This window comes from Melopsittacus undulatus, chromosome 6, assembly GCF_012275295.1.
Source record: "Melopsittacus undulatus isolate bMelUnd1 chromosome 6, bMelUnd1.mat.Z, whole genome shotgun sequence".
NCBI lineage: Eukaryota > Metazoa > Chordata > Aves > Psittaciformes > Psittaculidae > Melopsittacus > Melopsittacus undulatus.
This window is the reverse complement of record NC_047532.1, coordinates 63,983,549-64,011,415: the sequence shown is the minus strand read 5'-3', so window position 1 is coordinate 64,011,415 and position 27,867 is coordinate 63,983,549. Positions and strand designations below refer to the sequence as shown.

The window sequence follows — 27,867 nt, the reverse complement described above, 5'->3', positions numbered from 1 at the left end:
GTCTGTCTGTATCCCACAAGGAGGGAGAAGTACTCTGCCTCAGAAAATAACAAGGGCATCTCACTTTTGCAGAGAGTATAAAGCTCTGTATCCCAATTGTACTCTTGTAAGCCTAGTAGAGAGATGATGATGCCTAAGAAATGAACATCTCTTCAGTGTCTCCTCTTCAGCTGCTGTCAGTCCTGTTCCTTACCTCCCCACAGCCACTGTACTGGGTTACTGTGATTTTGAAATCGTTGTGCTTGTTGAATTCTCCTTCTGAAACTGTCTGGCACAATGGATGTTTACCATACCTATGAAAATGTTTGGGTTTTTTTTTTCCCTAGAAATGAAAAAAGTGGCGGAGGTTACATCGTTGTGGATCCTATTTTGCGTGCTGGGGCCGATAATCATGTGTTACCTTTGGATTGTGTTACCCTCCAGACATTCCTCGCTAAGTGTCTAGGACCGTTTCATGAATGGGAGGATAGGCTTAAAGTTGCAAAAGAAACCGGTAATGCTCAGACATGTGTTAAAGGATATACTTTAATCTTCTGATCAAAACCCAGAGTTACACTGAAGAGTTTCAGTGGGGACAGCTCATTTGTTCTTCAGTTTATAGACTAAATATTTCCCACTAGATTCAATTCAGTTAACAGATTTTGTGAAATGATTAAAATATGTGAGGAGGTGTAAAAATTCAGGGATTTCCTAAGATGGGAAACCTCACTTGTTTTATTGGTTTAGGTTTAAGATAGACTTGGAAGTTTGTAGAACTGACAGGGTTAAAGCTGGTGTTACATAGAATTTCAAGGGGAAGATTTAGATCATTTTACACTGTTATTCCAATCCCTAGCTTTAAGTACATGTTATAACTGTGATTTATTATGCTGCTTTCAATTCCCTTTGGATGAAATCTGTTTTTTTACTAAATAAAATGCTTTTTTAATATGTAGGTTACAACATGATTCATTTTACGCCACTGCAGAAGCTTGGACTATCGAGATCATGTTATTCACTGGCTGATCAATTAGAAGTAAATCCTGAATTTTCAAGCCCTAATAAACAGTGCACTTGGAGTGATATAGGAGCTCTTGTGGAAAAGCTGAAAACTGAATGGAATATGCTTTGTATTACAGATGTAGTCTACAATCATACTGGTAGGATTTTTTTTGTGTGTGTGTGTTTTATAACCAGATTAGTCCTATAATTGTATTTCATTATTTACCTTAACTTCACCCCCTTGAACTCATCTTTTAGTAGCTGTTTTAAGAAACTTACTTGTCTCTGCCTTTGAATATCTCAAATCCAGGACAACTCTCTACAATTATAACTGATATGTCTCTGTAACAGTGTAAAAGAATTTATTATTGTTAGTGAAATGGTGAATAGACCCCTTCTTAAGAGAGAATTAATGAGCTGTTCATGTGTCTGTATTTTTATAGTATGGTTATTTTTATGATCTGCAGTGTGCAGCTCCCACATAAATGAATGGCATCTGCAGTATGAATTTTTTGGTGAACATGAACTGAGTACTCTCTTGTTAGACAGGAGATTATTCTTGTAGCTGCTTAAAAGTAACTGTCCAAATTTGGATATAACATGCAGACAACAAACAATAGGGACAAGAGGCTGGGATTAAGTAATGGAGGAAACATTACAGCTCAGTTTGTGTGTGTGTGAGATAGCTTTGTTTTGGGGGGGTTGGGGAGGGAGATAGGGTGAGAGGCTAAGCATATATGAGCCAATGCACTGAAGGCTTTACTTCACTGCTTGAGCAACAGTGAGTTTTCTTCAGTATGATCTGATAAAACTTACAGTACTTCATCATTTGTAGATTTACTGATTATTTGGATAAGTTCACCTTGATTATGTTTATAATGCGCTTGTCATTTTACACTGCAGTCCTAAAGATCATACTTTTTCATAGCAAAGTACAACAAATAGTTATGTATGTTTATGTTGCAGTCCTTTGAGGCTTACAAAAACCCTAGTAAGAGATACCTGTGAATTTGAAATGTGCTTTATTTGCTTTAGTTCTTTGGTGTTGACTGCCATCCAATATTATCAGTCTGTGATGCAGCGTGGGCCCTGTGTTTGCTGTATCTGTTTGCTGAGAAGTTACTAAGTATAGTTATTGACTCTGTGTCTGAGGAAATTTTAAGTCAGTTAAACATGAGGCCTTTTAAACATTCTCCCAATTTCAGATCAAAAACTTCTTGTATTTCACCAACTGGGAAGTCCAGTTTTATTAACATGTGCTCAAGATTCTGTCATCTTTTTACTGTGTATATATGCACGCTGCCAAGGAGAATGTTTTTAGGGACAGAAATACCTAACTATTAGACTCCAAAATATGTCTGAGAAGAAAAATGTCACTTTATTTGATTACATTTGTAGAAGGGCTTTTTCAGGTTACATTCAGAGTTTGAAGTAACCTTCATTGGGATGGATGATTGATTTGTACTATGATAAAAGGTTGTTTAGGTGTTTAGAAGTCTCCTAACAGGATGGGAATATGCCCGGGGTCCTGACTTAAAATCATTAAGCAAGATCTGGTTTGATGCCTTTGTTTCCCGTGTTCACACTTTTAAATTCCTATTTCTCGGCCACCTTTGTTTTGTAGAATCAAAACCTCTTGATTTACAACTGACTCCAAACTTAAACATGAAATTTGGCATAAACAGAAGCATATGCTGAGAAATGTGTCAGTAAGCAGTCAGAGCTTTTGGGGGTCTTTTGAAATAAGAAAATAGGCAAGTAGTTTTGGAGGTTCTTTTTGTCTGGATCTCAATTAACTTTACTTTGGTTTTATTGAACAGCAATTTCTAGTAGTTAAATTAGTTAATTCCTGCACATTAGGGTAGTTTAATAGCCCCATTTAAATGGAAAAGACAAAAAATGTGTAGGCAATTACTTAGAGGGGATGATGGGTACTTGCACATTGTTATTAATTATGCAGAGTGTCTGCATTAGAGCTTAAGTTGTCTCACATAAATCCTCTAATGCTGGTAATTCTCGCAGCTCATGACCCCTCAGCTTACAGTGGCTGTATCTGTTAGTAGTCCCTGCTTTCTAGCTGAGACCACTGTGTAAAAATGGGAGTGTTTCCCCTCTGTATCTGCTGGAAGTCAGGCAGCTCACTGTCAGCATTAAGCAGTTAAGATGTTTGGTTTCCATGCTGAAGTGGAGAACAGGCTGTGTGCACAGTGGACATCAGTGGGAGTCAGGCTTTGATGGTAATGTGTCTTTTAGGCTCTAGTGAAAGCCAGCATCTGTCGCCTGGCTTGAAAACTAAAGTAGGTGCATGTACTAATGTTAAATATAGATGCACCTTTGGCATGTTACGCTGAGTAGCATAGATAAACTTGCAAACCCTGGCTGGTAACTGGGTAGATGTATCCTTTTAGGGCTGCCATTTCCTTTGAGGTGTTCAAACACCCTCCCATAAGAAATACTGTGTTTGCTGGCATTTAATTTTCACCAGGAGATGGAAAAAGGAATGTCACTTGGGTGCTCCTCTGAGCTTTCAGTGGCTATAATGAATCACATGAAGTAATAAAAATGGATTAAAATAAATTATATCTTGCTTTATGCTTCAGAAGAGGCTACTACTGTATAACTGGACTTTAACACCTGAGCAAATCCTACTTTAAGCTCTTGAATAATCACATCAAACACCTTTTCTCAGCTTTATAAATGGGAGGAAAAAAAAAGTCACCTTGGGCAATGAGCAAACTTAGTTTATACAACAATGTCCTTTGAAAAATGTGAAATACAGTCCTTTGAAAAATATGAAATTATTTTCTTAAATAAGAATGCAACAGCCTGTAACAACCTGAGCTCATTGTTGCTTTAGGCAACTTTAAAATAAGTAAGGTATTTTTAGTTGTAGGTGGCATTTGAGCCAGGAAGATCTTAATTTCCACCAATGGTTTGACCTTATAAGCATGGAATTTTGCCATGCTCATAATGGTCTTGCAGGCATAACGTAAGAGTGTGCTCAGAAGAGCTGGTTGTATTATAGACTGAGAAGGGATTCTCTTTTCTTTCCCTTTAACATTTTTGTTTGAACTTCCTTGAAATAAGCAAATTTGGGGTTTAGGTGCTCACTGTCTTCTATAATTTGGACACATTAATGGCTCTTCATGTTTCTAATATTATTTTTCCCTCGTGTGAAGTAGTACTTCTGTTTTTTCTCTGCTTTTCTGGCACAATGGATTAGTAAGATGTGGTCTATGAGAAGTGATTATCAACAAAATAATTGTAAACCCTGAATAAAAACTGTATTTGTTCGTATGCATTCTGTGCTTTTCACATTCAGTTTTCCAATTGCAGATACCCAAAGGCATATATAAAAATTATTTTCAGTTGAAAAGTGTTTAGGACAGTTCCAAAAATGGACACAAATGAACTCCTGGATTTTTTTTTCTTCCATGTCATGCTTTCAAAATCAGAATCCTCTCTGCTATACATTCATTTACTCATGCTGCGACAGGCACACTACTGTCTATTAGAATCATGGAATCAGCCAGATTGGAAAAGTCCTTCAAGATCCTCAAGTCCAGCCGTTCCACCACTAAACAATGTCAAATACTACACCCATTTTCTAGTGAAGGCTCATTGCTTTTCTGATTTAATTCTTAATGTCCAGTGCATCTTCTGGTGTTTGTTGATAACTACAAGGGTTGTTTAGAACAGTCAGGTGGCATGTTTGAGCTGAACTAGTTTTCCCTTTGTGTGCACTCATCTTCCTGTGTAAGTCTCAATGGCATTGCTGCCCACTAGTCTGCTACTTCCTATGTACACAACAGGCTCACAGCTAATCCTTTCTAAAAAGCTCATTTAACTACATTTTTCATTCACTTTTTGGGCAGTGTGTGTAAAACTCTTGCTCTCTGGCTGTGAGTGATAGGGTCAAGAAAATTAAAACCCAAAAAAATTGAGTAATCTTAAATCTTGGTTTGGGATGCATGTTTAGCTTTTAATACACAAAGAACATTTCATGGTCATTGTTTGATGTATTTCCTGCAACAGAAATGTGATTTTGGTTTTTTAGTGTTTAGAGTTGTTGGTACTATTGTATATTTTATGTAACTATCAAGGTTTCTCTGTGGCCTCTGCAACTATTTGTTGCAAAATAATTGCTATCAGTAATGCACACCTGCATAAGACATGGAAAACTTTAGTTGAAACATGAGCTAACTATACATGCTGTGGTACCTTAACTTCTTGGCGTTAGGATGTTTGCACAAAACAACAAAGTGTTCAGTGTGTGTACTTACTTTGTTTTCTTCCTCCCCTCCCTTTCTGGAATAAGCCACTAACAGCGAATGGCTCAGGATGCATCCAGAATGTGGCTATAACCTTGTAAATTCTCCTCACCTGAAGCCAGCTTGGGTATTGGATAGAGCTCTGTGGCACTTAACCTGTATGGTGGCTGATGGAAAGTATACTGCTAAAGGGGTCCCTCCCTTGATTGAAAATGATCATCACCTGAATGTAAGTGATTGATAACTAAGTATAAGCTAATGAACATTATAAATAGCTGAATAAACCTGTAATATTTCCAAGGTTGTGGAAATGCATTACAAGTGGTGCATACTTTACTGTTATATTTAATGAAATAACTCTACTCCTTTTGTCCTGAACCATTCATATGAGCACTTAGCTTTTCTTAAGTCTATCAGTTATCAACATTATTAACTAACGTGATTTTTATCTTTATAGTGTATCCGTAAAATAATATGGGAAGATGTGTATCCAAAAATTAAACTATGGGAATTTTTCCAAGTGGATGTTAACAAAGCTGTGCAGCAATTTAAAACCCTTCTAACTCAAGGTAAAGTAAGAGTATGTTGCTGAAGAATGTGGATTATGTATTTATAGTACAAGAAACTTATAGGTAAACTTAACAGTAAGCTGGAGAGCAGAGTAATACCAGTTTTTTTCTACATGAACAATCTGTCATGCAGATTTAAGCAGACAAAAATGCTCTGAGGGCTAGTGAAGCCTTTGAAAACTTTGCACCCCTTCAAAGCCTTTATCTGCCTTATAGTAGAAAGAAGAGTTGTGTCTCTTTAATTCCTATTTCTGTGTTATGGTGAATACTCTTTTTTTTTTTCTTTTTTATCTTGTTCTAAGGCAAAATGAGCACTAAATCTGATCCAAATCAACATCTTCAAGTAGTTCAGGACCCTGATTATAGGCGGTTTGGCTGTACTGTAGATATGAATATAGCCTTGGCAACATTCATACCACACAGGTATTGTATTATTGATTACAAGTTAAAATTACAAGTGAAGTTAAATTTGTAAAACCAAATAAATTGAACTATTTTCAGAAATGGGAAAAAAAGAATTTTTTAATTTCTTTTAGTTATACATAGTGCATATTTAAAAAAAAAACTATTTAAATTGCTCTCTGCTTTCAATGTCCTGAGAAGCAATGGACCAGCTGCAATAGAAGAGTGTTGTAACTGGTTTCGCAAGAGACTTGAGGAACTGAATGCTGAACAACAGAGACAAACTCATCACCATCAAGAGCAGGTCTTATAATTACTTGTGTTGTAATGCTGAATTGTTTTAAATTGCAAAGAAATGTAGGAGTTTCAATAATGCCTAATTTAATCACTTCTAGGCTGTCAATTGTCTTGTGGGCACTGTGGTTTATGAACGACTGGCTGGTGGTGGTCCTAAGCTGGGTCCTATCACTAGAAAATATCCTTTAGTTACCAGGTACATATCTATTTCTTTTTCTTAATTATCAGAATCTTCCAGGGAAAGTGATTTCAAAGTTCATTAAAAGTATACATTAATACCTACAAGTGTATGTTTTGTTTCCCCATGGAAAAATACTTCCTAATGAACTGTCTTTTTTAAGCCACAGTGGTAACTTATGTTCAGGACATGAAACAGTATTCAGCACAATGAAGTCATATGTAGTGGAAATCGTTCTTGTAGGTGGAAGAGGGGTGAACTGGGAAAGCGTACACCTGTCAGGTTTTACGTACTTGAGACCATTCATGTATCTGAAGAGCTAAGACTTTAATTGTATGCTACTAGCTAACGCCAAGATAGTGGCAGCATGTCTTTTCTCCTTTAGGGCATGCTACCAAGCAGGAAGCTCTCCATCACTTATAGTCTAGTCTGTATCTGGTTTATCTGGTTTATTTAACCAGTTCATAGCAGATATTTTTATTTCAAAACCAACAAGTTTCAGTTTAGGTTACTTTATGTAGTTGGCTTGTTTTATTTGTCTGTCTGTTCTGTAGGTATTTCACTTATCCATTCAAAGAGCTTACAGTGGAGGAAGAAGAAGCTATGATACATCAACCAGATAAAGCTTGTTATTTCATGGCACATAATGGCTGGGTTATGGGAGATGACCCTCTTAGAAACTTTGCAGAACCAGGTTTGTAAACAAACTTTGAATCATCCTATAAACCTTTTGATATTCTAGCCAAAGCAGAAAGGGTTTTCTTTAATGTACCTTTTTTTCCAGGTGTATTCCTGTGAAACTGCAGAATAGCAGACAATTTACGGCAGTTTATTTCCCATTCAGCATAGAGATCAACTATAAGAACTGGGATTTGAGGTGCAGTTTTGCAAGATTTGAGAGGGAAATAACCAGCTTTCTGCCACTGAAATGGGGATATCCTGCCTCCCTGCTTTTGTCATTGTCTTTTCTGCTTACTTTGTACTTTGTTCCAACACCACTGCTTGTTTGCATTTCCATAAGACAATGGCAGTGGCGGAAAGATAATGCAGTAGAAAGGTGGATAGTGTTTTACTGCATTAGTGAGCAAAATGTGGATACTTGAAAGGGTCACTTAGTGGCAGTCAAGAGATGACCCAGTTTATCCAAATTAAGAATGCAAATTACTTGTGAAGGGTATGAAGGGGTATGAAATAACCATGCACTAAAGTATTGCATTCTAACTCCTTTGAGGGCAGCACTGATATCCAATAAAAGCAAGAGTAACAACTCTAGTTTTCAGAGTAGGCATTCACTTTGTAAACTGAATCAAAGGTCAGTTTAATTCTGATCTAAGAGTTACAGTCTGTTTTAGAAGCTCATCTAATTGATATTCCAGAGTGCTCTGGAGTTTGCAAATGCCTTACTTTTGCAAAGTAATCTACAGCCCTTTCACTGGTTTTTATTTACTGTTTAATTTCTGTTTGGGTTCTTTTTTTTAACCTACTTCACGAGGCTGAAGATAATACATGTGTCAAGGGTGGGTTTTGTTCAGTTGCCTTTCGGCTAATTGTCCTTTCTTCTGGCAGACTTCTCTGCCACCTTGGGCTTTAGTTAGCATACATAATCTCTGTTACTGAGTTTTCTCTCTTGGAATCATAGAAACACAGGATGATTTGGGTTGGAAAGGACTTTAAAGCTCATCCAGTTCCAACCCCTGCCACAGGCAGGGACACCTCGCAGTAGAGCAGCTTGCTCCAAGCCCCTGTGTCCAACCTGGCCTTGAGCACTGCCAGGGATGGGGCAGCCACAGCTTCTCTGGGCACCCTGTGGCAGCGCCTCAGCACCCTCACAGGGAAGAGTTTCTGCCTTAGATCCAACCTGAGCTTCCGCTGTTTCAGTGTGAACCCATCACCCCTTCTCCTATTGCTGCAGTCTCTGAATGAAGAGTCCCTCTCCAGCATCCTTGTAGCCCCCTTCAGACACTGGAAGTTGCCCTGAGGTCTCCATGCAGCTTCTGTTCTCCAAGCTGAACAGCCCCAGTTGTTTTCACAGCCTGTCTTTGTACAGGAGGTGCTCCAACCCCTGATAATCCTCTTAATTCATCTACAGCTTTTTGAGTGCTTTATACTTGTGTTGTATCTTTGGTTTGTGACACACATTACTGAACCTGAGAATATGTTGTGAAAATATGATACATAAGGTTACAAATATAGGACATGCAAAACTATCGTGGCTAGTTCTGTAAATGGCCCTTACAAAAATAATGATGTTCATCCAAAGGAAGACAGTTTTTCTGTCCATGTGGCTGTGTTGCCATTCGTGAAGATAAAAGGTCAGCTGTGTTTCAGTGAATGCTTTTTGAATTTTTGGTGAGTTACAGTCCCTGCTCTTTACTTACTAGTTGCATACTCTTGTTCATCTTTCATTGTGTAGGCCCAGTCAGTAAGGTGTCCATAATGTGAGCTTAGGAAATCAGTGTGGCTGAAAAGCCATCTCTTTGCTAACCCAGGTTTACTTTTCAGCAAGTTTCCTGATCTAATTCAAGCTTCAACGACTAAAATAACTTGTGGTACATCAATATAGCTGGCCTGGGTGTAGCAGAAAGCAATGAAGTAGCTACATCCTACCCATCCTGAGTGGTGCTGACCCTGTTCATACTTTGATCAGGTTTAGATAAGATGAATATAAATAGACCTTCAGAAGACTGATGGCTCTAATGCAATTGTATTTCTCTTACGTGGCTCTATATATTGACATCTCCATGTTTGGCCTGGATATTGCATGTTGCAAACAGTGTGGGGTTTTGGTGTTTGGTTTTTAAGTGATATTGCTGCCCTGTGATTTATGTAGGCCAGAAATAATTTGTTTTAGATCTGACTGATATTTCTTTGGCACAGTTAAATCTCCATAAGTATGTTCTGTGAAGTACATTACAGATGAACTTGGATTTAAAGATTTTTTGTTACTGAATGCATTAAAAAGAAGGCAAAAAATTAGTATGTGAAACTAGGTGAGATGAAGAGTAAGTATTTTCATACACACAAAAGCTGTTTAGGAACTTTGTTTATTTAAGTGCCCTACCAGCCTCTAAGTACTTTGGAAATTTGCCTTACAGCATCAGTCTGCTGGTAACAGAAATGGAATCTGAAGCTGGGGCTGTGGCAGTTTCTATATGGTAACACAGAGAGATGCTTTTCAATTTGGCTGGTGTAAACAACCGAACTATTGATTCCCTTCATTTGTTTGCTGCCTTTTTCTTTTTTTTTTCCCCCTCAAGTACAGTTTTTGTACTCCTTTGAAGAATTAAAACTAATTTTATTTCAGTTTGAAGAATTAATATCACTATAGAAGTTTATTCTCTTGGAATACTCTGAAATTGTGTGTCAGTGTAGACTACGTAGATTTTGAGTTGATACAGTTATTGTTAGACTCTTTATTCTTCATCACAGTGTTCTTGGAAATGAAATCTCACATTCTGGTTTTGGTACACGTTCTGCACTATACATATATGCTATAATGAATTTATTTCCCTTGCAGGTTCAAATGTTTACTTGAGAAGAGAGCTCATTTGTTGGGGAGACAGTGTGAAGCTGCGTTATGGTAATAAGCCTGAAGACTGCCCATATCTGTGGGCTCACATGAAAAAATACACTGAAATCACTGCCAAATATTTCCATGGTGTTCGTCTTGACAACTGTCACTCAACACCCATTCATGTAGCTGAGGTATGTAAAATTAGGCATGTTTGTTGTAAAGCAGGCTCTGCCTTTGAACTCAGTCCTGCACCATTGCTGTGGAATTTGCAGGATCTACACAGCAGAGTTCAGGTGTGAATGAATCTTCTGCATAGCATAAGCAAGGTTTCTTGACTGGTGATGTTGGGTATAGTTTCAGCTCTGTTAAGCAGGTCATAGAGTGGTGTAGCTATTGTATCTTTTACTTCTCTGCTTTATCTGAAATACTACACATGCAGATGGACCTGACTAAACTTTCCCTCACTTAGCTATGGACTAAGTGCAGTGACTGCCAGGGTGCAGTATGTCAGTTTCAGCTGGGGTCATTGCCAAGACATGGTTCAAAGTCTTAGTGTGTCTTTGTCATACATATTTTTGCTGTTCCTGAATTAATCAGGAAGAGGTTTATTTCCCAGAATTGAAAAGTTGGGCAAGAAGTTGTCTGGCAGGCTTATTGCTACGATTAGTGCTTCTTGTTTACTACAGTGCTGACTTCGTCCAGACATTGTACTTTGCTAGGAAATGAGCTTTAAGTGGAGTCTGAGTAGTACAGCTTGTCAGTGCATAGCCTTAGCTTGGTTACAGAGCTTACCTACATCTATAAAGAACTCTCTAAAACGAGTTGAGTTGCACACACAGGAGCTCTTAAGTGCAGCCATTTCCAAACTTCTGCCATTCTTTCATTTATTGTTACTGGGTTTGGAATGGTAACTGTGAAGGCTAAAGCTGAAGTCTTTACAGGTATCACTCTTATCCAATCTTTGTCTTTCCATTTTGAGCTAAAGTTTTGTTTCAAACCAAAGTTGTAATTAGCTTTAGCTCTTAAAAAGAATTTGCTAGAATGAATTGTAAAATACAAATGTGCTTGTATCTATCTTAACTGTTAGGAATTTCTTTAATGGACAGCATATGAGTTACTTAAGTTTGGTTACCATTCATGTTCATGATTGCATATATATAGCTGACAATGGATGCCCTGCATTAAAAATGTATTATGATCTATAGGAGATGCTAGCAACAGCCAGATCAGTCAGACCTAATCTTTATGTGGTAGCTGAACTCTTCACGGGCAGTGAGTACATTGACAATATTTTTGTCAACCGCCTGGGAATTACCAGCCTGATCAGAGGTACAATAAGCAGATGGAAATGATGTAGGATTGTCATGTATGGTTTGGAGGTTTTAATGTGAAACTAACATTGGTATGCTTTTTTTTTTCTTACATATCCATGTTTTTTGCTTATGCAATTACCTTTTCTTCATTTTCTATTTAACTTGCCTGTGTTTTATTCTACTTCTTGATTTTTGCTCATGTTTGTGTGTCCTCTTCTATGTAACAACTTTTTTGTTCCTTAATTTTGCCTGTTTATCTTTGCTGCATGGCATTTTCCTATTGTCCACTCCCTGCCTAGCTTTGAAACTTGTCCTTTTTTGTATCTACCTTTCCTCCCTTTCTGTGGCTTTTTTTGGCTGTGCTTTTTGCAGTACATGCTGGACACAGCTAGGAAATTGCGAGCCAATTTGTATGTAGTGGCTGAGCTGTTCACAGGAAGTGAGGAGCTGGACAATATCTTTGTGAATAGGCTGGGCATTACCTCCTTAATAAGAGGTAGGCTTGCTGTGTGTGTGCTGTGTTCCCCACAAGAGATTATAGATGACATAAATGCTTGTTCCAAGGAAAAGTTGCTTCTGCATTATGCACTATGAATTTCATACTCTGTGCAACCAGAAGTACATTTTTTTTTATTATGACTTCCTTGATATTTCAGCAGAAAATACAGTACTAGCTGTAAAAGACATCAAGACATCCTGCATCAGTTTACAGATGGTTAAATATTTCCCTTATTCTAGTGAGGGAAGAGGTTGTAGCACATTTGTGCTGTGAAAGTGCTGCATTGTGTCTGACTTCTGTTGCATGAGTTTCTTAAAGCCTGTGAGGAACAGTTTCAGATCTTTTTTCTCCCTCTTCTCTCTTAGCTTTCTCTACCTTAATCTATGACACTGAATAGCTCAACAATGCCCAGGTTGCACATTCACACTGGAGCAGATCGTTGTATGCAATTTTTGTATTTTTTTAATGATTGAACACACCAAAGTAACAACTGTGAAGTGCTGCATTAACATCTTTGTGCATGTTTTACTTCCTGGTAGTTACTCTTATGCAAACATCTACCTGTTTTGTTCTTTAGAGGCAATGACTGCTTATAATAGCCATGAAGAGGGAAGGTTAGTTTATCGTTTTGGAGGTGAACCCGTTGGCTCTTTTGTTCAGCCGCATTTGAGGCCTTTGATGCCAGCTATTGCTCATGCACTCTTTATGGATATTACCCATGATAATGAATGTCCAATTCAGGTGAGCACCTAAACAAAACCCCAGAGTTTACATTGAATGTTTTCTGATTTGCTGTTTCTGAGCCATGAGAGGGCTTGGTAGAAGCTGAATGTTTTCCCTGAGGGAAAATGTGCTTCAGTTCTTCAGGTTGTAATGCAGAGAATAGAATTTTATCACAACTCCCTCTGATGCTCAGGATTTTTTCTTTTAAGGGAAAAAGTGTATAAAGCTACTTCCTGAGCTGGTTTGATTCTTTCATTTCAGCCACTGTAACTGGTTCTGTTTCTGCTTCTTAACCTGTTCTCCTAAGCCACTCTACAGGGGAGAATGAAAGTTATGGTGGGAACTGGAGTGCTTATTTTTGTGGGCTTCTCTCAAGTTGCTTTTGTTAATGCATTTGTAGTTAGTTTTACCCCTCTTTTAAACTGAGAAGATCTTCTGCATGCTGAGTTGGGAGGGATGAATAATGTCTTTGTTCCACTGTGTTTTTAATGTAGCACCGATCCGCCTATGATGCCCTTCCCAGCGCAATGATTGTTTCCATGGCATGCTGTGCTACAGGAAGCACCAAAGGCTATGATGAACTAGTACCACACCAGGTATGTGTCTGCAGTTGAACTCCTCAGTTCTTTTAAAATATGTAAGCTTTGTTCTTGTCTTAGGGCATACTTTTATGCTGTTCATTTGAAATTCCAAGCAGTTAATGAGCTGGTGTTACTCTGGATCATCGGATTTCATATGAAATTTGAATTGATTATATAGAATCAGACAGGTTGGAAAAGACCTTTAAGATCATCAAGTCCAGCCATTACCCCCGCACTGCCAAGCCTGCCACTAAAGCATGTCACCCTCAGCTGTTCGTTGTTTTTTTTTTCCAGAGTAGCTGATATTTGCTTAAATCTTAATTTCTCTGCAGATCTCTGTGGTATCTGAAGAGAGGTTTTATGCAAAATGGAATCCAGCAGCACACCTGGCTTCTGGTGAAGTTAACTTCCAAACGGGAATTTTAGCAGGAAGGCTGGCCATAAACAGACTGCATCAGGAGCTGGGGGCTAAAGGCTTTAATCAGGCAAGAAGTGAGAGTACCACTGTGATTTCTCTATATTCCTGTTGTGAGTGAGCACAGCTCCAATGGTCTGTCTTTTCTAGGTGTACGTAGATCAAGTTGATGAAGACATAGTGGCAGTGACAAGGCATTGCCCTAACACACACCAGTCTGTTGTGGCTGTAAGTCGAACTGCCTTCAGGGATCCTAAAACTTCATTCTACAGTAAAGAAGTACCTGAAATGTGTATCCCAGGTAATCAGATTTCTTTTCAAGAGATGGCAGGCATACAAAAAATTCAAGTTATTCTCATTCCATAATTTTATACTGATTTCATGTGTTTCAGGTTGAGAATTTTCAGTATATAACACTCTTTTTATATGTACCAACATGCATCCACCAGAAGTGGTTAAAGAAACCTTAAGAAGCTTACCTTGCTTAGGGTTTTCAAGGGCATTCACGTTGGGTCTGCTTTCTCTTAGAAGCTCCCCACGAGAGGGTGTGCTTTTGTTTGCTGTCTTGTTTGTGAGCTGTTAAGAAATAGTTAGCAGCAAGAAAGTTAGTTGTACAGAGCTGGGGCAGGGATTGCTATTAAGTCCTATATTGTGAAAGCGAAAATATCGTATTTGTAAGTCATTGATGTTCAGCTTCCTTGTGTATGACTATTTTTGTAGTTTTAAAATACATATTAATAAGAAATAACTTTATAGTGCATAAGTTAATGTAGACATAATATTAATATTATATATATATATTACCTACATATGCAAAGTATTTACTACACTTAATAGTAGGAAATTATAACAACTTCTATACAGTACCTGGACACATTTTTGAAGAGAAGCTTTCCAAACTGGCTTTTTATTATACTCAGTTTTTGCATGCATGCTCATGTTTTAGTCACATTACACGTTAAGACATTTACAAGTGGCTGCAAGACCTGTATGCAATAGTTTGTAGTTTACTGAGAGGATAGAGAAAATTGGACCATTTGAATATTAATGGTAACTGTTACACTTTGAAGATAAAAATAGCATTCCAGGCTGGTTTGGGTTGGAAAGGACCTTAAATCTCATCCAGTTCCAACCCCTGCCACGGGCAGGGACACCTCACACTAGAGCAGCTTGCTCCAAGCCCCTGTGTCCAACCTGGCCTTGAACACTGCCAGGGATGAGGCAGCCACAGCTTCTCTGGGCAGTCTGTGCCAGCGCCTCAGCACCCTCATAGGGAAGAGCTTCTGCCTTATATCTATCGATCTGTAGCTACAGCTTGGAAACCGTTCTTACGGTTTCTCATATAAGATAATAGAGACTAACAGATAGTAGAAGTCAGTTTGTAATTCACTAATTGGTGACTGATTTTTCGGTTCAGTTATTATGAAGTAACAAAACTTTTAACTACATTGCAACAGTGAGTGTGTAGTGAGTGTTTATAGGATACTTAAAACACTTCCTCCCATCTGGTTGTTCTTTAGCTGGAAAACAAAGGCTTGTATTTTGAATATTTGAGGGATTCATTCTGGGTATTTGGGGATCTAGTTTTAGATTTTGCTTCAAAAGAACCCCTTCTCAAGTATCTTAACAGCTACAATATGATTTAACTTTTCTTAGGAAAAATAGAAGAAGTAGTACTTGAGGCTCGGACTATTGAGAGAAGTGCCAGTCCTTACAAAAAAGATGAACGTTTTGTAAATGGATTGCCTAATTTCACAGTGGAACTCAGAGAGCACATCCAGGTAGGCTCCTGCACCCATGTTCTCATGTAATACTTTAGCATTTGTGTTATTTTACCTTAGAGAAGACATTGAATTTCTGTTGCAAATGTGTTCTCTTTTCAAAGATCAAGGACAGTAAAATCATAAAGCAAGCTGGAACCACCATAAAAGGGCCGAATGAATTTGTTCAAGAAATAGAGTTTGAAAAACTGACCCCAGGAAGTGTAATAGTGTTCAGGTATGGTGTTACAGCTGTGAAACGGCTGTATTAGTGAACAGAATGATGGGCTGCTTTGCTCTGAGACTTGGGAATAGTTATTTGAAGTGCTCAGTTTCTCCAAGTTATGCACTTGTCTTCACAGAGTTAGTCTTGACCCAAAGGCACAGGAGGCTGTTGGTGTACTCCGCAATCACTTGATCCAGTTCAGCCCTCACTTTAAATCTGGAAGTCTTCCTGATGATCATTCAGCACCCATATTAAATACATTATTTTCCTCGTGAGTATGCTTTCAGTTTCTAAAGTAGAACTGAGAGAACTACACTTGGGAGCAAAGAACACTGTAAACTCAGTGAGGATTTTGTTGTTGTTGCTTCTGTGGGTAGATTTGGATTGTCAGAAGGCAATAAAAACTCAGATTCTTTTTGTGTATAATACAAGCAGGGTTAATGCTTCAAAACTTCCTGGGCTCTTTTGTTCATGTTCTGTATAATTGCTGCTTAAAGTGGACATGCTACATGGAGTGCTTGTCAGCGTAGGGGTTTGACTGTTCAGAGTTTGTACTTAATACTGTGTTTCTAAAAAATACTGAAACATCAGAGCAGAGCATCTCAAAATTTAGGCTCTTAATTTGCACGATGAAGTGGTGAGTTATTTTGGTTTGAGGCTGAAGCTAGCATTGTTCATGAAATCCTTTTCTCTTTTTCCCTACTGATGCTGCTCTTTGGGTTTAGAATTGGTTTTGTTTTCTCCACTGTTTTTTCAGTATTGCATCTAAACTGACTTTGGCTGACCTAAATCAAGTTCTGTATAGATGTGAGGCAGAAGAGCAAGAAGATGGTGGAGGTTGTTATAATATACCAAACTGGTCATCACTGAAGTATGCAGGCCTCCAAGGTAATAGTTTCAGCAATTTTTTTCTGTCAATTTAAAAAACATCACATAGAGCTGCCCAATCTGGCTCATACCTTAATGCTGGTTTATGACTAATACCATTGTTTGGGTAAAAAACATAAGTGAGGGTTTTTTTCTGCTTGGCCATGCTACTAATTAGAGTTGTACCCAGAAAAACCACGTACTAAACCAAAGCTCTTCTCTCTTGATACTCTGGGCTGTGAAATGAAGTTTCAATATGTGTTTTAACCCTAATGCCATTGCTTTTACAATAAAACCAAAATACATATATCTCCAGTGAAAAGTCACATTAATGAAACTCAGCATTACTAGATTCTGAACACTGCTGACCACTTATAAAATGTATGAATTGCATCATACTAGTTATTCCACAACTTTCATAACTGTATATGATGTTTGCTGTGGAAACTACTATTGATTTGTATCCTCCCTCATTGTGCCAACCTAGAGAATGCAGTTAAATTCTCTTAAAGCATAGGATCATAGAATCACCCGGGTTGGAAAAGCCCTTTAAGCTCATCCAGTCCAACCCTTACTCCAGCAGTGCCAAGGCCACCACTAACCCATGGCACTGAGGCCTCGTCTCCACAGTGTGTGAACACTTGCAGGGACGGTGACTGCAGCCCTGCCCTGGGCAGCCTGTTCCAATGCCTGAGCACCCTCTGGGGAAGGAATTGTTCCTCAGCTCCATCCAAACCTCCCCTGGTGCAGCTTGAGGCCATTTCCTCTTGTCCCATCCCTTGTTCCTTGGGAGCAGAGCCCAGCCCCCTCCTGGCTCCATCCTCCTGTCAGGCAGTTGTAGGAAGCGATCAGGTCCCCCCTGAGCCTTCTCCTCTCCAGGGTGAACCCCTGAGGTCCCTCAGCCATTCCCATCACACTTGTGCTCCAGACCATCTGTTGCTGTGTACCTTTTCTTCCTGGATTGTACTTGCTACTTGTGATAACAGCGTGTCTTTTAATACAGAGTTGTGTTTGTATCTTCAGGGTTAATGTCCGTAATGGCAGACATTAGACCAAAGAATGATTTGGGTCATCCGTTTTGTGATAATTTAAGATCTGGTGACTGGATGATTGATTATGTCAGTAATCGCCTGATTTCACGTGCAGGAGCCTGCGCAGAAGTGAGTAAAAATACTTATTTGGTGACCTTGGAGTTTTAAATGACTAGTTTGTTTCCTTTTCAGTTGCTGCTCTGTTCTGAACTTTAGTCTGTCTATAACACCTTTTGTCTAGGCAAGTTCTTGTAGGACTTCCAGGACACCATTTTTCTTCCCTCTCTTCAGTCCTGTTTAAGAACAGACTGCAAAAGGAAAGTAAAAACTACCTAGGGTATGGAGGGGTTGATAGCTCTGGTGGAAAGGCTGGCAAGCTCCTCTGTTTATTACTTTTCCTCACATAAAAATGAAGTAACTGTTATTTCTTTAAGTACTTTCAAAAGAGGGCCTGAATACCAAGGTGTACATTATTATCATAGAGTTACTATAAGATGGCACAGTCAATCACTGAGATTCAGGTTACCTGTATGCAGTCCTTTTCTTTCTTTGTCATATTTGATTTTCCTGCATGGCAGTTACTTTAGTGCACAAGATGAGCTGATTTGAGTAATTTCCATAAAGAATATAATAATAAAGTCTTTAGCATTCTTACTTCATTTTGTTCCTGAAGTCACATGTAAGAAAGCAGAAGAATGAATAAAGCAGCTGATGTACTGAAATGGATGTTGAATTTGACTCCACAGACTTTTTATAGAAAGGAAGTTGCTCTGATACCTGCCAAATTTACTGCTCCTCAAAGACTATTGCTTGTTTGTTCCTATGTAGTTTTTGAGTTCTTTTGTAGTGTCTTACTCTGTTTTGCAGAAAATATTAAGTACCTATAACAATAGGTAGTTTCTGTTCCTAAGTTCCAGGTTACAAGAACAATGTCACCATGTAACACATTGACACTTACTTTCTTCATCTGCAAGGTTTGAATCTTGTAATGTTGTGATGATGCTTTTTTAACAGGAGGACTACTTCCCATGTGTTGAATGCTTTACAGTGACACAGAGATGGTGAAGCTCCAGAATCCAGAGCCCTAGGCCCAAATCTGCAGTCATTTTCCACTAGTGGCTGTAAATAATTCAGCCTTCTGATAGTTTTCCTATCTTTGTCTCAAGCTTCATCTCTTCAATCTTGTCTTTAAGCAATTAGAAACCCTTCCCATGGGTTGTAGTGATGCTTTCCGGATGCTCAGTTTTGATAACTTCTTTGTGATATTTAGGGTTTTTCCTACGAGACTAGGAAAACATAATCTCTTTTTATAGTTGGTTGTTTTGCCCATTTATGACATCATAATTATAGTACAGATTTTTCCCTACTACTTTAGGAGCAGGAGGGTGGAGCAGTTCTACCATAGATATCTATCATGGACAGCTTTGAAGATGTGAATGGTTGCATGCTGGTGGTGGTGTTAGTAACAGAAGAAGATCTAATTTTTGTGGTAGCCAAGCATAACTTGGGTGTAATAAATGTACACATACTTCAACTAGCTGGATCCTGAAAGCACTGGTTTTGAACCCTAGTGTTATCAAATTCTAATTATCTTGTGTTTTAATAGGTTGGTAAATGGTTGAAAGCCATGTTTGTCTACCTAAAGAGAATTCCACGTTACCTCATACCATGTTATTTTGATGCCATATTAGTGGGTGCATACACGACGCTTTTGGACGTGGGATGGCATCAGATGTCTAGGTATGCTGGGCAGATCAGAGCTGGAGAGGTACCTGCACATATTTGCACCTTTTCAGTTTTATCTGCTGGAGAATGTGATTTAAATCTCTTCAGACTTGTCCAGTGTCAAAGGGTAAAATGGGTAATGAATATCAAATCCATCTTCTGCCAGTGGTGGTTTGGAAGGCTGAGGGTTTGCATAGCTATGCAAGGCTTGAATCTGTAATTCCTGTTAGTGGTGTGCAGCAGGAGGAGGAAGCCTTAAGCTGGCATTTCTTTGCCAAGCTTCAGAAACCTTTTTTTTTGCTGTAATTTTAGTACAACTGCAACGATTCGTGAAGTTCAGGGAAAGAAAAAGATAACCAGATTGTCCTTGTGCTACTGCTTTGTTCAATGTTTCTAACACAGCTGAATAGCCTTCATTATCTGAACACTTTTCATGCTTCTTCAGACAACTGTTTAATCTTCAGCATCTGCTTCTCTTTTCTCACTTGGAAAGGGAAGGGAGATGAATTTAATGGAGGCTTTATTCTAGCTGTGGTCCCTCTGAACAAGTCAGGTTTGGGGTGTTTTAAATACAGATGTTAAAATGGGACTAGAATTTGCTATGGCAGCGAACTGCTGTGCAAAGGGGTACATTTCATGAAAAAATATTTGGGCCTGGACTTGTCAGGAACACATGTTGCATTAATTTAGACAGTGTTCACTGATCTATACATTTTTATGTATGATAATATATATTAATATGTGATGATCTTTCTTTAAAAAAAAAAAGGTTTGACAGGAGCTCTTGTTCGTGGTAAAATATCTTTCCTCATATTTTTGAGGTCTGAGGTCTCTATGAAGGCATCATGTAAACCAAGCTTTTGGTTTTGTTCTTTTCCCTAGAAATATTTGACATCAGTACTCCCACTGCCATTGTTAAATTAAATTTTAAGGCTAATATTGGGCATCCATTTACAAACTGAATCTTACGTACTGCAAAATAGAAATATAAACCCATTGTTAGTTTATTATGTTCATTATGCCTAATACAGTAGTCATTGGTAAATGAAAAAGGATAGATTTTGTAGATTGATGTTGCTGAACGTGAATTTATTTTAACTGAATTATGTTGCATTGCAGTTTTGTGCAGAATGGATCAACATTCGTGAAACACCTTTCCTTGGGTTCGATCCAGATGTGTGGCATAGGAAGATACTCCTGTCTGCCAGATCTGTCTCCTTCATTGCATGATGTTCCCTATAGGCTGAATGAGATTACGAATGTGAAAGAGCAGTGTTGTGTTTCCTTGGCAGCTGGTAAGTGAGGACAACATTAGAAGTCTTTCAGAATAGTTCAGCTGTCCTTAGTAACTGTATTTAAAAGTGTCTTCATTGTGTTTGGAATCCATATGTCAGCAACCAGGAATAAAATGTAAGTATAAAACATAGGTAGCAGTTTTACTTGCCTTTCCCCTGGGCTTTAACTTTAAAACTATGGGAGTTCTGCCTAGTGGTACTACTCTCTGAGAAACGCATTTTGTTACTGCTCTTGGGGGATGGGAGATGGAGCTTATAAACACTTTATTTAGTGCATATAGATAAAAATATATTTTTTTATCACAATATGGGATCCATAAGTATGTTCTCTCTTTCCATGAGACTTGCTGGAGTTGAATAGACTTGGTGTGATAGACTTCAGTTTATCTTCCTTTAAACATGGATTTAAAAACTGAATTGTAATGAAGTACAAGGGTGAATTCATTTTTCACAATTTCTCAGAGAAAAAGAGCCTTTAGCAGAGCAAAACGCCTGATCTGAAACTCTCCCACAGGAAAGAGCATAAAAGCAGTCAGCAAATAGTGTTTATAGCTCCTAATGTTCATCGAGCATCTTGGAATCTTTGAACTGGGCACTTTCCTATGTCCAAAGTATTCTGTATTTAGTGGCCTAGAATTAATTCAGTTTTGTTCTGAGCTGGCCCATTCCTTTTCTGCAACCACAGAAACTTTTCACATCTCCAGAGCCTGTGGCATCTGTGTCAATGGGATGTTTATTTCCTCCTTTCTGCCATCTGTCATGGAATTTCACTGCTTTTAGTTTCTGGGTTTTAGTTACATTCCATCTGCCTGCTTTAGTGTTACCTAGCAGGAAAGAGGCACAGTGTTCCCTTTAACTAGTCATGAAGATTAATTGCATCCAAGGGTTTGAGTTTACGTCTTCCCTTCACATACTCAGTGGTAGCTGTGTCTGAGATTTTGAACTTGTACATGGATTGTCATTCTCAAGTGTTCTTATCATGTACTGTAAAATCCACAAGTGTGTAGGCAGAATTTGAGTGTTAGCAAATACTTTGGACGAGTAGGTGAGGGAAGTTAAAATGTTCTGTCAAGCATGCACCAGAGGCTGCTGGTTTGAGACTTCACCAAGCAGAAATTTTTGTCCAGTAAGTTAAACTTTCAGGTTAACAAATGGAAGTAAACACAAGGATGGTCCCTCCTGTTGTACTTAGTAAGCTGTATCAGTCAGAATCATAAGTTAGGTATTATAAGTCTGCAACAAGATGTAGTCTAGAAGCTGCTGGAAAAGAGAAGCAGGATTCCTTTTATACTGGCTGAGAACAGTTTTGGCCTGAACAAATTTATAGTGCTCCAGTCTTGTCCCCTTTGTACTACCAAGATGCATGGCCCTCCTGCTGGCAAAGCAGTGTAAATCCTCACATAATTCTGGCTTTTTGGTTGTTAGCTTTCTTTCTGTTCCTGTAATTAAAAGAGTGGCACTTGGTTAAGTTACAAAGTGACTTAATTAAAATGGGACTCTTACTGAGGTGAGAATTTCTGTTGCATAATATCGGAATTCTAGCAGATGCTCTAAAATGAGGTTTTCTTTGATTCTATCAGAACTTGGGGAAATTGTTTCAATATCTTCATCTAGAAAAATTATGATAAATGTGAATATATTCTTATTTGTGGTTATTTTATATGTACATGTGTGCTTGGAGATTTCTGTTCTATCAGTAAATGAGATGAACAATGACCTTTTTCTTTAGGATTACCTCACTTTTCCTCTGGAATTTTTCGCTGTTGGGGAAGGGATACCTTTATTGCACTGAGAGGTCTAATGCTGGTTACTGGGCGCTATCTAGAAGCAAGGTAAGACTGGCTTAGACTTAGTTCTTCCTGGGTGTGCAGTTAGTTAGGAAAATGGCATGGTCTCAAAGCCTGAGATGACACACAGGTGGTTAGAAGCAGTTGAGGTGCAGTGTGGCCCTGGATGGATTTGGGAGCTCTCTCAAAATGAAATTAAATACTACTTAAATGATTTTCTCCTGCTTGCTTAGCACCATGAAGCCAATGTTCTGTATAGATTACGGTAGTTCGAATTCCTATAACACTACTTCTTATCCTTAAAGTCACTGTGTTTCACATGTACCTGCAGCATTGTTGCATTGATTTGATACTTTGTTAATATTTAATTTGGGCAGAGATTGCCACATGATATAAACATAAATATTGGCTTAAACTGATGGGTTTAAGTTGGCATTTGTTCATGATGTCGTATGTTTGGCACAGGCTGCCCGCAGAAGTTGTGAATGCTTCATCCCTGGCAGTGTTCAAGGCCAGGTTGGACAGAGCCTTGGGCGACATGGTCTGGTGTGAGGTGTTCCTGCCTGTGGCAGGGGGCTGGAACTGGATGCGCTTTAAGGTCCCTTCCAACCCAAACCAGTTTGGGATTCTATGATAACTATTACCTTTCTTATGCAGTAAGATCTGCAGTCTATTAGTATATTTATATTCCCTTCTAAAGTTAGATGGAATTCATGTTTTCCACAAGGTATGTGCAAGGGTTCTCAAATGAAACTTCTCATAAATTCAGTTGCCATCACCTTGTTGTATCTTAATAGAAAATTCCCATCTACTCCTGCCCTCCATCCCCATTCCACCCCAGACCCTCTTCAGAATGAATTCCAGGGTAAACAATGTTAGTAAAATCCTTCCCTGTGACCTTGGTGGGATTTGGATTTAGATTCTATAGTGTTAGCTGTGAAAAAGCAAACTAGCTTTGTCATATCAGCAGATGTTGTGTGTTTTACACAGACTTGACTCAAATGTATGCATGTTGAGGAATTGATAGGGAGCAGAGGTTTTATTGTAAAAGAAATAATGCCAAATGAAATAACTGGTAGCTTTCACCAGCAAACTTCTGGCATCACTCTTTAAGATCCTGTGTGTCTCCTTGACCCACCTTGCTAAAAACTTGTATGCTTTGTACTTAGTACACGGTCCAGTAAGGGCCTTGAAAGTAACTTAATCAAGACTGTGTTTTTGTTTTGTTCTAGAAACATCATTTTAGCATTTGGTGGGACTTTAAGACATGGTCTCATTCCCAATCTGCTTGGCCAGGGGACACATGCGAGGTACAACTGTCGAGATGCTGTATGGTGGTGGCTTCAGTGTATCCAGGACTACTGTACAATTATGCCAAACGGATTAGACATTCTCAGGTGTCCTGTTTCTCGGATGTACCCAACAGATGACTCTTCTCCTCAGCGTGCGGGCACTGTGGTAAAGATCCCTTCTGATTTAAGTATTTCATTAGGAATGTATAGTTGTGTTAAATCTGGTGTTTATGGTGAAATTTGAATTTCATATTTTAGGCACTTCTTGCTACATCTGCATCACATGATTAGACAAGTGTGGGGATTGGGATGGAGAGAAAAAATTCCATAAGCTTCTAAATTCGTTCTTTGCTTTTTGCCTTGGAAAGTTAAAAGCATTAAAACTTGTATGCAATGTATTGCCGTTGACAAAGATGCTACTGAAAATGGTAGATGGGGGTTTTCAAGCCTCAGACTAGAGGTTAAGAGTTGCTACTTGCTTGCACATTAGAGCCTTTCTGCTGATTTTTCATATTGCCTTTCATGTATCGTCCAAACATGCAATCCGTCTAGGATCAGCCGCTCTATGAAGTCATACAGGAAGCAATGCAACGACACATAGAAGGCATACATTTCCGAGAAAGGAATGCTGGTCCACAGATAGATCAAAATATGAGAGATGAAGGTAACAGAACACTTGCTATACAATTCAAAAGATGCTGGTTATGGCTTATATTTGTTTAGGTCTTGATTATGTTTCTGAAAAACTAAGAATGTTTAATGCAACTAAAACTATATTTCTTTAAACACATTTATTATCAGCAACTGTTACATGTTGTGGTACAAGTTATCCTTAAATAAATCATGACTCAAGTTAAAGTTGCTTCAGAAACCTACCTCAGATCTGTTGTTTGGAGGAGGGGTTTGGTTTATTTAGGAGGTTTGGAGTGGGGAGGAGGGGAGAAGTTGGAGTTTTGTTTTGCTTAAAATATGACTTCACACATGACATTCTTGCTGGGCAGGTTTTAATGTAACTGCAGGGGTTGACCATGAAACCGGATTTGTCTTTGGAGGGAACCGTTTCAATTGTGGCACTTGGATGGATAAAATGGGAGAGAGCGACAGAGCTCGCAACAAAGGAATTCCAGCTACTCCAAGGTGTGAAATCCAGGCTGGGAAGGGGAGGATCTTTAAATGTGGGGCTGCTTTTAACTTAAATTCTCCTGCAGAATCATAGAATCAGCGGGGTTGGAAAATCCCTTTAAGCTCACCCAGTCCAACCCTTACCCCAGCACTGCCAAGGCCACCACTAACCCATGGCACTGAGGCCTCATCTCCACGGTGTATGAACACTTGCAGGGACAGTGACTGCAGCCCTGCCCTGGGCAGCCTGTTCCAATGCCTGAGCACTTTTTGGGGAAGGAGTTGTTCCTCATCTCCAGTCTGAACCTTCCCTGGCACAGTTGGAGGCCTACTGTGCCTTCCATTAATACATCTGAGAGGTGATCTCTCAAATGTTCTAACAGTTCGTGCTTACTAAAATGTTAATGCTATTTTTTTCTTTTTGTTCAGTAAGTAAAATGAAAGGTGTGTTTTTAAGATGCAGCCCTCAGCTTCTAGCATGGTCTTTGCCCCCTGCAAAGAGTTCACTTTGGAATTCAAGTAATAAAATGCAGTTTAGGAAAAACTGTACTAGCAATATTTTGTTATTTAGGCGTACTAGAAGAGATATCTATTGGTAATTTATTGTTTGAATACTTGCTATTTACAATTCAAAAATACCTACCATGTGATGGACTCTTTATCAGTGACTGTAGCGATAGGAGTAGGGGTGATGGGTTCCCATTGAAACAGGGACAGTTCAGGTTAGATCTAAGGCAGAGGGTGAGGGTGCTAAGGTGCTGGCACAGGGTGCCCAGAGAACCTGTGGCTGCCTCATCCCTGGCAGTGTTCAAGGCCTGTGGCAGGGGGTTGGAACTGGATGATCTTAAGGTCATTTCCAGTCCAAACCAGTCTGGGATTCTATGGTTCTATCTAAATTCTTGAAGTTGGGATGAAACACATTAAAAACAAGCTCTTAATTCTGTGTTCGCAAACTGCTGAAGGCATCCTTGCTTGACTTTGGATGTGAAACTGATGCTGTACTATTGCCATCTGTGGGTGAGACTTGAAAGAAGGCAAGTTAGGCAATTGAATTGAGAACTGGGGGAGATTGAGGGAACTGCCCCTAAAGAGGCTAAATCAGTGATGCTGCTGGAGAGAAATTTTGCATCAAGCAGGCAGTAAAACTCAATATGATATGAGACTTATGGACATGGTGATTATTTGAAAACCATCTGACAAAAAAGGCAAGTCCAATAAGTGCATTTAGTGCTTACTTTGATGCTTCGGTTTTGACTTGTGTAATCTAATACAGCAGAAACATTACCCAAGTTAGCAAAGCGCACTAAGATGAGTGGAGAAGCAGTGTGTTGAACACAGTTTTAACAGCAGAGGACCAACTTGTTTGAGGCTGATCCTTTTTTTCATGTTCTTAACCACATGTTTGTAGTCACTGGTATAAAATAACCTTAAATCTGTTCAAATTAGCTGCATATGATAAAAAAGTATCTCTTAGGCAGTTTGCAGTCAGGTGCTTTTCCTTGCTTTTAGCTGATAGAAAGCCTCTCCTGTTTTCCACCCTTTCCTCCATAGTTTCTCCATCGGGTAGAATCCTACTGATCTAAACAAAAGTAAATTAACTCAGACTGTGTCTTTTATTCTTGGCCCTTCATGAAACTCAAAAGTGCCACATAAAACTGAGCATTCTTCAAAGTGGCAGATAAGCTTCAGTGTGGATGAAGTTAAGATGAAGTTTGCATTTAGGGCAAAAATAGTCTAAACCATGCCTATACAATGCTGTCAGAACTGAGCTACCACACAGGAAGGAAATCAATTGTTGGCTTTCTGAAATAATATCTTAGTGTTGAGCAGCAGCCAAAAAAGCTAATAAAACCCAGTAACACTGAGTGTCATCAGTAAAGGTTTTTAGAACAAGACAGAGTGCATTATTCTGCCTCTTGGTGGAACTTTGTACTTGTTATCTCGAGTGTTCCGTGCATTGCTGCTGTCAGGAAGGGCATGATAAAGGTGATATGGAAAAGGGAAGTGAAGGCTCAAAGGGTTGGAGTATCTGCCTTGCAAGGAGAGACTGGAGTGTCTAAGGACTCCTCATTTTCAGTTCTCATGCCATTTAGGAAATGACGAGTAGTGATGATGATGGAGCTGGTATTCACAAATCACTGCAATCCACATAACACTGCAATACTGTAGAGCTTTGGGATGCTCACACAGGAGAAATGGGGGAATAGGAGAAGAATAGGGGGAAATGAAGTGTCTAAACAAGATGTGTTTTTCTTAGTTACCTGTTCCTTTGAGAGTCGATTAAAGTAATTCTTGGGATTTTTTGTATCATTACTTTAGAGATGGCTCTGCTGTGGAAATTGTTGGCTTGTGCAAGTCGGCTGTTCGCTGGTTGCTGGAATTATCTGGGAAAAATGTGTTCCCATTCCGTGGAGTCACTGTAAAAAGACATGGTAAAAACAAGCACATCTCATACTTGCCTTGCTGGAGTATCAAAATAACCAGACTGGTGCAATCATGGCTATATAGCATCAGGGATGATTATCAAACTACTCAGGAAGGCATAAGGGAAAAAGGGGGAAAACTTGGGAAAGAAAGTGGTATGATTAAAATCTTTTGTTACTAAGAAAAGAAAAATGATTGAATTGACAGTCTGCTCTATTTCAAATATTTAATTCCATATATCAAGCTGTGGGTTACAAAGGAATCTTGGAGTCTAACAACATTTCTCAAAATGGATGCAAGTGATGGGATTAGTAGTTATGATGACTGCATCACTCTTTTCAAGGATGCCAAATAAAATTTCCATGACACTCTTTCTGTCCCAATATTCACAACACAGAATACCATTTCCTCTGAATTTTACATAAATATCTTTAGCTGTCCCATATATTTCAGAGGGATGCTGCTCTGTTACAGAGTTACTTTGAGCTTACCCAGCCCAAGTGAATATATGTGCCCTGTAAAGCTTTCTTACTCTTCAGTGAAGGAGAATATTGGACAGCAGTTAGCTTACTGGTTTTTTTATTCTCTTTTAGAA

At 38.9% G+C, this 27,867-nt stretch overlaps 1 protein-coding gene across 1 annotated transcript in view; it reads left to right on the top strand.

Moving 5' to 3' along the window:
- AGL (amylo-alpha-1,6-glucosidase and 4-alpha-glucanotransferase) overlaps positions 1-27,867 on the top strand; it is a 38,466-nt gene that overhangs the window by 3,658 nt on the left and 6,941 nt on the right. Inside the window, exons 4-29 of the mRNA XM_034063842.1 lie at positions 327-493; positions 936-1,139; positions 5,300-5,481; positions 5,710-5,821; positions 6,124-6,244; positions 6,425-6,527; positions 6,619-6,716; positions 7,253-7,392; positions 10,216-10,403; positions 11,898-12,021; positions 12,602-12,765; positions 13,242-13,343; positions 13,661-13,813; positions 13,894-14,044; positions 15,400-15,524; positions 15,629-15,741; positions 15,866-16,000; positions 16,487-16,617; positions 17,620-17,756; positions 19,234-19,367; positions 20,472-20,647; positions 22,377-22,479; positions 23,667-23,892; positions 24,279-24,390; positions 24,728-24,863; positions 27,168-27,280. Coding sequence (XP_033919733.1) covers positions 327-493; positions 936-1,139; positions 5,300-5,481; positions 5,710-5,821; positions 6,124-6,244; positions 6,425-6,527; positions 6,619-6,716; positions 7,253-7,392; positions 10,216-10,403; positions 11,898-12,021; positions 12,602-12,765; positions 13,242-13,343; positions 13,661-13,813; positions 13,894-14,044; positions 15,400-15,524; positions 15,629-15,741; positions 15,866-16,000; positions 16,487-16,617; positions 17,620-17,756; positions 19,234-19,367; positions 20,472-20,647; positions 22,377-22,479; positions 23,667-23,892; positions 24,279-24,390; positions 24,728-24,863; positions 27,168-27,280 — 3,650 coding nt within the window. The remainder of the gene's footprint in view (positions 1-326; positions 494-935; positions 1,140-5,299; positions 5,482-5,709; positions 5,822-6,123; positions 6,245-6,424; positions 6,528-6,618; positions 6,717-7,252; positions 7,393-10,215; positions 10,404-11,897; positions 12,022-12,601; positions 12,766-13,241; positions 13,344-13,660; positions 13,814-13,893; positions 14,045-15,399; positions 15,525-15,628; positions 15,742-15,865; positions 16,001-16,486; positions 16,618-17,619; positions 17,757-19,233; positions 19,368-20,471; positions 20,648-22,376; positions 22,480-23,666; positions 23,893-24,278; positions 24,391-24,727; positions 24,864-27,167; positions 27,281-27,867) is intronic.